Raw genomic sequence first — 12,425 nt, 5'->3', positions numbered from 1 at the left:
GTAATTTGTCTAGTATGATTCAAAACCATTTTTACATAGGTAGATAATTTTTTCCTAATTTTAATATGTCATGGTAAATATTCTCACATAAAATTTGAAACTCACTGTTTGTAAATTGCTATTGTTAATGTGTTATTACTTATTTTTTAGCTCCGATTTTAACTTCCTAATTTGGAAATGTAGAGCAAATTAAATGTCTGAATCAAAAAATATTTATAACAAAATATTAAATTGTAATTAACAATCTATGACTGACGTAACATTTAAGTATTCTAAACCATCCACTAATAACCATAAAAAATACATTCTTAAAAACTTTAAATTAGGTACTTTAAATTACTCACAACTATACGTTAACTTTTCATTTAAAATCAAATATTGACAGACTATAACTATTGACCTAAAATTATCTATCATAATTTTAAATTTGTTTGTTCGTTGATTAATATTATACTATGTTTATAATATAGGTTCAACAAGTAAGCTGGAACAAAATATGGATATAATATTAAAAATACAAATTTAGAGTTTTCTTCTGATTTTAGTTTGAATCAAGGTAATCAAATGCATTATACTTTTTATATTATATATTATTATTGTTTAATTTGTATTTACATCAAGTATGATCTACTTTTGTATTATCATTCCTATTCTTTATTAGTTTCTTCAATACATCACTGCAGTTTTTTGCCGTTACATCCCAATTTTGTACTGAGACTGTAGAATTGGACAATTGGAGAAATTCCAACACGATTCCGTTGGACCAGCCAAACCCATCTTGGATTATATATTCTCCCGAACTGAGTCCTATTTCACCGCCTGCATCCACTCGGTACTGTCAAAACATTTGGCGAATTAGTATACACGATAACCAACGACAATATGATTTATTTAAATAGGTCTGCAGATATAGTAACAAGTATTAAAAAATGTAAAGTCTACCAGGGGCTAAAATACTATGTCCCCTGCAAATCAAAGTGTGTCCCCTGAATGATAAATCTGTGTCCCAAGTTTTATAACGTGTTTTTTTAGTTTTATAGAAATAACAAACATTAATTATTTAATATTTTAATTTACTAATTACCTATTCTGTTAACTTAAGTTAACTACCTACTTATTTTATTTCTATACTATGGACAAGTTTGTTATAAAAAAAAGAAGAAATGATAATGGGGAATTCAAAGTATTCTAAACTGTGTCTATTGAAATACAATATTGTTTACAGTAATACCTACTGAAAAGTTAACTAGTAAGTGAATCGTAATTTATAGAATATTTTAATAATATTATATAATTAGGTATAGGTACTATAGCATATTATAAATATGTATTGTTGTTTATTTTAAGTCTAAAATATGTTAAAATATTAAAAAAATTAAAGTTTAAACTGATGATTCTAATCATAAATAGGATTTTATAGAAATAGATAGTTATTTTGTTTTATAATAATAATTATAAAAGTTACCTCGATAACACACTTACATGGTAAGTGGTATATAAAAGTAGTGGGAGGGGGGATTTTGTGTGTTTCAACCCTCAAAGGTTTTTTTTGATATAGAAAACTGTCAAAACCCAAATGTAACAGTGAAATTAATAAGTGCGTGGTGTGTCCACTGAAATCAGATGTATTTTAGACCCTACAGTCTACAATTCACCCGAAACCTGCCTATCAGTTAAACCACCTATACCATGTTCAATTACTGTCCTGCAGACCAATTGATATGTTTGTGCACACATTTTTTTAGCAACTTTAAGCATTTGCCTCAAATAGTTATACCCTTATGATGGTTATGTACGTTGTGAATTATTAATATAAATTGATAGTCAAAAACAGCCTAATGAAATGTACCTATATTTATAATAAATTAAAATAATATTGTTTACACTGCACAGTATCCCCTTTCTACCCTATAAATTGTTTTATTCAGCTGTTTCATCAAATCGGACTTACTTTTTCATACATCTTAGAAGTGTTGTAAAATGGAACATAATTTGTGCATAACCATTTGGACGCTAGTTCTGACGCAATTTTTTTCGCGTCTTTATGACCAGTGCTCTCTAACGCCATAACTGTGATGTATTGGAGTGGGGGCCAAGCATTCGGCTGGTCCCACTGTTCAGCCGATTTGCTAAGTGTGGTTGGTATGCCCCCAGGAGTCTTCAGTACATCCGCTTGGTTCAAATAGTCAAGCACTCTTGTGACGAAGTATTCGGTTTGATTTTTCGCATAACACCCAGTCCATAATGGTGATATGTTTGTAGGATAAAAATATTTACGTTTGACATTATTAATTATATCAAAGTCTAACCATGCTCCGACTTCTTCATCCCAAAGAACAGCTGTCACTGCTTCGTTCCATTCCAAAGAAATGTTTTCGTATTTCAAAGCCTTTACAGTGTTATTCATCTCTCGGTAGAAGTCACTCAATATTTTTGCATTCCAAAACATTAAGGCATTTAACTCTACAGGGACAATTGACCTCGTTTTTGTATTTGTGATGTCTCCTGCAATCATACAATGACATCAGTTATTGTATGCAACTTTTTTGACCACATCATAACCTAAGACAATACCTATTATCCGATTTAGTGACATTTTATCTCACTCCCCTTTCCCATTTTATAATGATACACACATAAAATATATTTACATATTTAATACATCGCTCGTTTACCATTGAGTTCAAATATTACATTTTTTAATGTAAATTAGATAAAAAAATAAAAATAAAAATTATAGGGTAACAAAATTTAATAATTTTCCAACCGATGTGGGGAATATTAAAATCATATATTATCTTGATCAGAAATGAAGTACCTTATTATATTTTATATCATTGACACGTCGTATACTATCAAATTCGGGATCAAGTTTTAATTATGTGTATGACAGATAAAAGTAAAATAAAACTAATATTATGCTTCATATTATTCGTTGTGGACATGTTTCTAGAAAAAATATAATAAATAAAACCTTTACCAGTTGAGTATAATAAACGTGATAATACATTTTAGGTACACATCATTTATGACATAGACTTTAGAAAGTATAACTATAAGTTAAGCCTACTGTAATTCGAATAAATTTTCATACTCTATACATTAAATATATAGTGAATGAAACTATGTTGAAATAGTGCACGAAAAGAGAAAAATATTGGTAATAATGGTAATATTTATAATTGTAATAATGACCACATCATATATAGACATAACATTCTGACATTATATTCTTAATATCTTAGTATTTACGATAGTTCTTTATATAATTGACATTTTATCATATACAATGCAGTATTGTAGTTTTGTCGGTACCTACTAATCAATACTTTAAGCTTTGTTTAAACTTATAAAACAGTCTTAAACCAATAAATTGATTTTATTTTAACAAATAAATTAGATGAAAATATATACCGATGTTAACAAAAATAATGCAACCATCCACCGTGATCCTATATTCGTGATATAATTGGTGACTAACAAGCTGCTTAATAAGCTTTAGTTAAAAATATTGTAATATACAGAAAAGCCTATTGAAGGCGACGAAAAATGTATAAGCTATGCTTTACATTTTATTTATGACGCGCAATTATATATATTATATACATTTTTATCCAAGCTTAATTCGTCATCTGCGTTAATTTACATGCCAACTTCACTTCCATTTTTGGAAAATTTAAAAATTTTCAGAAATACAACTATATGTACCTACAAGTTTTATAATATATTTTATCATTAAAATTTTTCATTAAATTAGTGATATCTTATTATTTTTTAAAACACATGATATTTTTGAAATAAAATAAACTGAATTATAGACAAATATTTTTATTTCTATACTTTTTGTTTATATTTTCTCCCACTAAAACGCTTTAAATAAATTAAGGAAAAGTGGTCTTAAAAAGAAAAACTTTTTCGTGAAGACTGAAGAGTATATATTTTGTTTCAAATTTCATAATGTTTAAGTAGTTTTTGTCGTAGTAGGTATATATTAGCAAGGCTGAGGATTTACGAGTTAAAGTTAAAATTAAGTTAAAACGTGAAGTTAATTTAAATTAAATTAATTAACTTGTTAATTTTTTTTTTCAAATTACTTTTTAACTTAATAAGTTACTTTTTTTCAAGATTAACATGTTAATTTCAAGCTAATTTTATTTCAAAATTATCTAAATTAAGTTAATTTTTGTTCGAAGAATAATGACAATTTTTGAATAGGTTTTTACTTTGATGTATCATTTTAAATTCTAATAAAGCATATTATGTGTCTGGAATTTTTTATTTTGATTAGTAAATTTTAACTTTACACTACGCTAAGTTTTTTTTTTCAAAGTTAACTTTTAACTTAATGAGTTAACGAAAAAAATACGAGTAACTTTTAACTAATCCATCTCAATTTAAATCCCATTGAAGTAATATTAATATTATGTAACTACATTAAGAACCGCTACAAAGATATTTGTTATCTCCATCTTACAAGTATGTAAAATTGTAAATTTACGCTCAGCAGATCACATGAGTTATTTAAATTTTATATATATATTTATAAATATATATTCAGTTTTCAAGTGAGTTATTAGCATTTATAACTAACATTTATAACCATTTTATATACGCATAACTTGTTAAAAATTTTAACCATCTTAAAAACCTACACACAAACACAAATAATATTCTTTCCATCAAGTTTAATAGTAGGTCAGTCACCCTTATTTTTTAAGCTAACGAAGCTAAACGTGATCTGCTTACGCACTTTTAAGACGGAAACAACAAATGGCTGTGTAGCCGTGTGAGACTCAATATCTCAAACTTATTTCTGTTTCCTCCGAGTTTTAACATAACGAGATTTATACAATCTACACACTTACCGCTATATATAGCTTCAACTCATCAAGTTAAGTTAATTTAAGAAGATGTAAGTAAAGTAAAGCTAAAAACAACTAATATATTTTTTGGACGATTTTAGATTTTAGACGAATTAACTTAGGTGAAATTAATTTAACTCATAATGTACTTATGATTAGGGCCCATATAATATGAGACATAGCCGCAAGTAGTATTTACAGAGAATTTAGGGCCGGTAGTTGACAAATCAACTATTCACTGAACTATTCCCCCAATAATTAAATAAGTGGTCAGCTAAAATAGTATAATTATAACTGAACCTACAAGTTATAGTACCTAGTTATATTAATATATTTTATAATTTTCCATTTTGGATAATATTTTCGATTTATATATCTACATATTTTTAAATATTATTTTCCTATTAGTAAATTTTAATTTTAATCTTTCCAAGTAATATGTGTAATGGCGACAAGAACACTACCTAATTAATATTTATAGGTACACGAATACGCAGTAGGTACATATTAGATCCATATTATAATGTACGAAATCGGAAATTGTATTATATGACTATACATTTTAATTATTATTATATTACATTTTTATATCAATAAATAATAATAATATATAAGTATATGTCCAATGTTGTATTGAATAATCTGTGTTAGACCTATGTTCATAATTTTACAACTATTATTTAAATAATAAATATAATAGGCGGCCAAAGTTATAAGCTACCTATTTTCTTTGTCTCATGAACCAGCTAGGATCATAAATTAGTAACACCCACTATATAGTCACTACCCTGCAACTCGTACTATTGTAAATTAACTTACCTATACGACTATATTATACTATACATACCTAATATATAGTAATACTTATTATATATCAATAGAAAATAATTATAAATCTGCACAAATCATTAATATTCTTGGACATTTTTATGAATTATAATATTTCATAACGCAACAAAATTATAAATAAATGGTTAGTATACAATTAATAATTTAAAACAATTAATTAATAAAATAAGCTCGAAGGTAACACGTCAAATTTGTTAAGAATACAACAGTTAAGTTAAAAATTAGTTACAACAAAAATTAACGAATTATTTAACTTCGTTACTATTAACTTAAAATTTTAACTTAATTTTAATTTTTAACTCGTTAAAGTCTTGTCTATAGGCTATAATATGTAATATAATGCTTGGTACGATTTTTAAACTATAGTTGATATACTATATAAAAATATCATTATTTTATTCAAAAGGATTTAGATTTCTATTTATAAAACCCACCTACTCAACAATTTCAAATACGTATATTTCTATAAAAGTAATGTAAATACAAAATTAACAATTTTAAATCCAACATGCATTTTTAATTTATAATATTTAGGTAGTTTTTAAGTATTCCGAATGAATTAATGAATTTAACACTACATGCTAGATTTTTTATGTAAACTAGTTTGGATCAAATTTATTAAATAGTTATAATTAAGTAATAATATGTATAATAGGAAGGCCACAAATGCTCAAATAAAATTTGTAATTATATGAAAGAAATAATACGATATAATGTTATTTAACATATTTATTCAGAGCTATACATTAAAGGTGATTTGAGAAATGTTCGGAAGTTAATTTGTTTGTGTCAAATGAACATACCAGGTAAGTATTTTTTAAGAAAATAACAAAACTGAAATTTTTTCGAACTTAAATCACTATTTAATAGTAGGTAGGTATTGCGAATAATTTTTCAAACTATAGATTTTATTCTACAGGTACCTAACTATAATATTAATGTATTGTTATACACTACCTACACATTTTCCGCACACGCGTGGTAAAATAAAGTGTATTTTGTAAAATAATATTAATGATAGTAAGGAATAAAAACCATATATACATAATATTCGCTTGAGCTATAGATACAAGGAAAAATGTCCGGTAGAGTTATAAGTACATAGAAGTAAGTACGCTGAGCCCAAATCTATTGTTTTAAAATAAATGGCGTTTTTATTTTATTTTGTTGTTACTTTTACAGTATCTAACAGAGGAAACTTTTTTTACCGATAATTAAGCAAACGCAGAAAGCACAATTCATTTTGAATGGTTTTAAGCGTCGTTGGAAATATTTATAATAAATACAAAAACTAGTAAGTCATTTACCTTTATTTGTTCCATTTAGGATGAACCAACGGCTCGAAAAGTCCCAACCCGATTCCGCTGCAGCCTTGATCTCGGAGTAAAAGTTTTCTCTTTCACTTTCAGTTTTAAAGAATTGTGCCTTCGTTATGTCTTCCCTGTTATACAAAACATATTTTGAAATTATAAAAATTTGAAATGTATAGATATTTACTAATAACCCAAATTACATATGTATGATTCGTAGGCAAATAGGTAGTACCTAATATACACTGTGCCACAGAAAAATTAAATAATTTTAAAATCATAACAAAACGTGAATTATTAATTCCACCCAAGCTAGTGTTCAATCAGAAATAATCAGTAACATCAATTAATATTTATAAGCCCATAAATTAAACTTGAGATAACTTCTATGAAATACAAAATTGTATTTACCTGTATGATTCGGGTCGTGGTCCTGTTGAATAATCCCTGTATACTGCAAGCGTGTAATTTTTTCCGTTTTTGTTAATTGTTACGTTGTGCTGTGTCATCCAGTACTGGAATTCAATTTCTAATGCATGAATATTTTCTATCACAAATGTCGTGTCATTTGTTGCATCGACATAACTTTTGATCATGGGTGTAATCATAGGGGGCTGAGATCGCTTAGCATAGTAAATTCTACCTCCGTTTGGTACATGTCCAAACGTTTTAATCATTGAGATATAATTACTTATCATACCTTTTGCAGTAATATGCATTTCGCATATTAATAAGCCTCTAATTATCCAGAAAGAGTCCCAATAATATATTTCACGGAATCTACCGCCTGGTATTATAAAGGGATTTGGAACGTAGATTAATGAATAGTTCGTGGGTTTCAAGCGGACGTCATCTATGATCGTTCTACCGAGTTCTTTCCATATTAGATTTATTTCCTTAGCCCAGCCTTTTAAAACATTATCCTTAATGCTTTCAAGAAATTTTGGATTTTTGACCCAATCAGTAGGAATCCATTTTATTAATTCAGAATCTTCTTTCTCGAAACATGTGTTGATGGTTTCATTCAGTTTGTTATTGTTTGGCTCTTTGCTCCACTCTGTTGAATTGAAGAGTGTGTCAATAACATCATAGTTGCATTTAGTTTTCATGTCCACAAAAGTCTTAGAATCATGGAATAATCCAGACATCTGTACGGTATGCAGAATAGATCCTTGACAGAAAATTTTACTGAAACAAAAATATATTAATATAAATCATTAAATTAAATTAGAATGTTTTTAATTAATCTAATAGGTACTATTAATTTTATCTTAATAATATTCACTGTAACTAAATTTAAATGTCCTTTTTTCAAACTATTAACTACTTTTTTTTATATAAGATATAATATTGTGTCATTTTTGAAGATAATCCGTATTCTTAAAGTTTAAATTTTAAGGTATCAAACATAAACTATAAATACAAATTACAAGTACACATTTCATTGAAGGTTTTATCAGATATTTAATATCTCAATTTAATAGATATGATAAACATCCTTGCATAAAAGTAAGGTGAATTATTAAGATAACTAATTAATTGAAACCACGATTTTTTTCTCGATACATTTTGGTCAGATTAAAGCTTATCTATTTGATGTTTGACATAAACTTAGTAAATACAACCAATTTTTTTTATTTCAATTATGTGATAGCTATGATTTTAATAAACATCGATATAGCGTTATGTAAATTATCTAATGGGGGACGAGGTGGCGAGCGGTCTAACGCGACGGATTCGGCATAGCCGGTCCGAGTTCGATCCTCGACCACCGGGCGGCATTTTTCTCCGTGCAAGTCACGGTGTCCGGAGAACAAGTGCCGCCATCCCCCACTCGGGCATGGCAGATACCTACGGGTGCCCAAATTAAAAGTTCTGCCAAAACAAATCACGAGTAAACAAAACTATAGTACCCCCCCCCCCCTACAGTACCACAGCCTAATGACCTGAGTAGTCGAAGCCTTAACCCAAATAAAAAAAAAAAAAATTTTTAATTAATAAAGAGAAAATAGATTATGAGGATAAAAATCAATGTTTACTGTAGTTCTGAGATTATAAAATAAATGTTCTTAACTTATAAAATGATATATTAATTTAAATAAATATATTTGTATGTATTATATTTAAAAAAATTATTAGTATGGTCATATTATACACGCGTTTAGATTTGTAGACAATGTCGTATTTTCCATCACCCATTTATTGCCGAATTTCAAAATTCTTCTCATAAATCATAAAGCTTAAAAATAAAACTAATAAATCTGTTCAATTTTACATTTTATTTTTTTTTTGTGTTGGTAATTGCCTCAAATAATAATATAAAGAGGTATATAATTATACATGTAGTACAAAAACTTTCAAAAACAAAGTGTATTTTGTTTAATAAAATATCTGGAAAATCTAACTCAATATAGCATTTATGAATTTATGGGTGTAGCTGTGATGGCTGTAGACCGCCTGAATTTAATAGAACATGTTTAAAAAGTGTTTTATTTATGCATACCATTACGTTATTTATTTCAATTATTATTTTATTATTACTCGTACTCAACTATATTTATCTGAAAAAAATTCCCCAAAAGCATGCCTAATAAATAATTAAAATATACCATAATATACCCAATATATCACCGTCTAAAACAATATGTTTTATTTATCTTAAACATTCAAGTTACTCTGTATTTTTTTGTTTGGGTGCATTATCATTCAAAAAATCAATGACAAGTGACAACTAAATGCGCTAAAGATAATAATATGATATAATCACATATAATATAGAGTATAGGAGTGTATCTAATATTATGGATCACTGCAATAGTATATGAAATAATATGATATATTTATATTATAGATAAATAGGTATAAATAAGTAGGTACCTACTATGTATAATCACGCATGATTTATAACGGAAAAAAGAAAATGTAAAATCTTAATTTATGCTATCACCATTCACCACAATAATGATAATAACAGGTCATAAAATACTTACAAGTATCCAATGTTCTACAAGCTTATTATTATTCTATAATGTGCACACGAGATATTCTACAACACACTCCGTGACTCCGAGGAATGGCCATATATAACATTGAACGTAATTTATAAAATTACTCATTATTAATAAATTTATATCATTGAGTTTAAATGCAGAATGATAATACACCTATTAGATTTTAAATTTTGTTTTAAATATTAAACAAGTTATATACCTAGATGGCTAGGTACGAGTATAATTTATTCGTTTGTACCCGTATTTTGTTATATGAGCGTCTAAAGATTAAATTATAAAGAAATTCGTCAATATTACAAAAAAATTTAATTATTTTGTTGTTAAAATTAATGTATACAAACTTAATTTGTGTAGGTAAGACATTAAAATTGAATACGGATTTCCTCATAGATAGTTCTTTCGAGGACTTGAAACTTTTACGTAGGTATATCATTTGACTTAAGGTACACAATGGAATTTAAAAAAGTGGATGTCGCTCTGCTGTACTGTAGGTTACAAGTGGGTCACTGTATAATGGATGGTATTAAATTTGAATTCAATGATATATCATTGTATAAGAAAAACGATTCTGAGTGGAGACGATATGTCAGTCTAGGTATAAGACATATTATACACTTATCTATGGTATTAAAAAAAAATTGACCTATAATAAATTCCAAATTAATCATATCACAATATCCATTAGGTACATATAACGCGTTATACATCAACAACAAACCGTGATCATAAAACTATCATCATAATATATCGATGAAAATATTACAAATTAGAAGTTTCAAGTGCCCACGAATAATATTATACAATCACAACAAAATAACTAAAATAGTTATTCTAGGTTTTTATGTAATTTCGTCCAAATTTGAACTTAAAATGACTATACAAATAAACTGTGCTTGTGTATTTTTTAGATTTTTTGGTAACCGAATTATCTATTTACATGGAATCTTGTTTTAAATTTTCAATCCTTAGCTATAAAAACTGAACATTTTATAATTTATTAATTACAATGGTTGATAATTTTCGAGATTTTGATAAATTCTGTCCAAATTTGATCTTTAAATGCTTATAAAAAAAAACTGTGCCTATGTATTTTCAATATTTTTCAACTGCTATTGTAAAAATATATCAGGAGTCTTGTATTAAATTTTTACACTTTTTGGCCCAACAGATAAAACTTTATTGATATTTATAGAAAAAAAAACTAAAAAAATTGAAAACTGAAAATGCCCGTAAACAGCTCAAAAAGTATCAAAATATTTTCAAAATTGTATGGTGTATAGGAAATGCTAATATAAACATTCAGTGAAATTTTCATGTATCTACAGTTATTCGTTTTTGAATTACAAGAAAATAAGGAAATCGGTACATGAGAAATCGAGTGAATATCTAATGTTGTAAAAATATGAATTTAAAACGCTCATAAAAATTTAATTTGACTTTCTTGTAGAAATTTTTTTTTTGATAAAGTTAGACAAACTTATGAGGAATCTTGTATTAGATTTTAAAATCTTAGATTTAAAAAGAAAATTTTTTATGAATTTCTAACTCAAAATAATTTGCAAATTTTCGTGATTTTTCCGTATTTTTTCAAGATTTGAACTTTAAACGTGTATAAAAAAAAACTGTGACTAAGGATTTTTAATTTTTTTCATCTGCCTTTGAAACAATAACCTAGGAGCCTTCTATTAAATTTTCAAGCTTTTTTACCCAACAAATAAAATTTTATTGATATTTATAGAAAAAAAATTTAAAAAAACTGAAAACTGACAATGTCCGTAAACAGTTCAAAAAAAGTCAAATTATTTTCAAAATTGTATTGTGTATAGAAAATGCAAATATAAACAACCAGTGAAAATTTCATGCATCTACGGTCATTTGTTTTAGAGTTACACCAATAACCAAAATCGATTTTGTTAAAAATCGATTTTGCGTAAAAATTCCCGTTTTTCCTTAATTTTTCTTTTGTTTTTCACATCGCTTTTGAAAACTACTGGGAAATTAAAATTTTGACCTCCCCAATGCACCAACGATATTCACTTCCCCATCGAACAAGATACTGAAGTCGAAAATCGAAGCATTATTTCGACTACTTATCGTGTACACAGACACAAAAATAAAAAAAAAAATAAAAAAAAAAACACACATCATTGTAAAATCAATACATTCATCGTTTCACTCAGAATCTAAAATCATTAGATTAATTTTAAGCTAACTGTTACTTATTAATTATTTATTACTATACTAATTTAATACTATTTTAGTAAACCTTGCTAAAATTCAAAATAATTATTCAGTCATATTTCAGATTATTTTTTGATAATCATTATATTATTTTCAATACAATTAAAATCGAATAAATTGTTTATTTTATATTTCATTAGGTAAGAACCGTT

The 12,425-nt window shown here is 26.7% G+C and overlaps 1 protein-coding gene across 1 annotated transcript; it reads right to left on the bottom strand.

The window, feature by feature from the left end:
• Positions 1–616: 616 nt before the first annotated feature.
• Positions 617–8,169, bottom strand: LOC132948902 (trehalase-like). The gene is made up of 4 exons (XM_061019593.1): positions 7,433–8,169; positions 7,019–7,152; positions 1,952–2,505; positions 617–835 (listed from the first exon to the last, which is right to left on the bottom strand). Exons 1-4 carry the CDS (start codon positions 8,167–8,169, stop codon positions 617–619), a joined length of 1,644 nt encoding a protein of 547 aa, XP_060875576.1.
• Between the last annotated feature and the right edge of the window lie 4,256 nt (positions 8,170–12,425).

This window comes from Metopolophium dirhodum, chromosome 1 (genome assembly GCF_019925205.1).
Source record: "Metopolophium dirhodum isolate CAU chromosome 1, ASM1992520v1, whole genome shotgun sequence".
NCBI lineage: Eukaryota > Metazoa > Arthropoda > Insecta > Hemiptera > Aphididae > Metopolophium > Metopolophium dirhodum.
Note: the sequence above shows the minus strand (reverse complement) of the source record. Positions and strands in the feature narration are given on the sequence as shown.

Coding starts and splice junctions, on each gene's coding strand:
- LOC132948902 (XM_061019593.1), bottom strand. CDS start 8,169: ATGTCTGGATTATTCCATGATTCTAAGACTTTTGTGGACATGAAAACT. Junction 7,153..7,432: donor CCACGACCCGAATCATACAG/GTAAATACAATT, acceptor TTTGTATAACAG/GGAAGACATAACGAAGGCAC. Junction 2,506..7,018: donor CCTAAATGGAACAAATAAAG/GTAAATGACTTA, acceptor GTATGATTGCAG/GAGACATCACAAATACAAAA.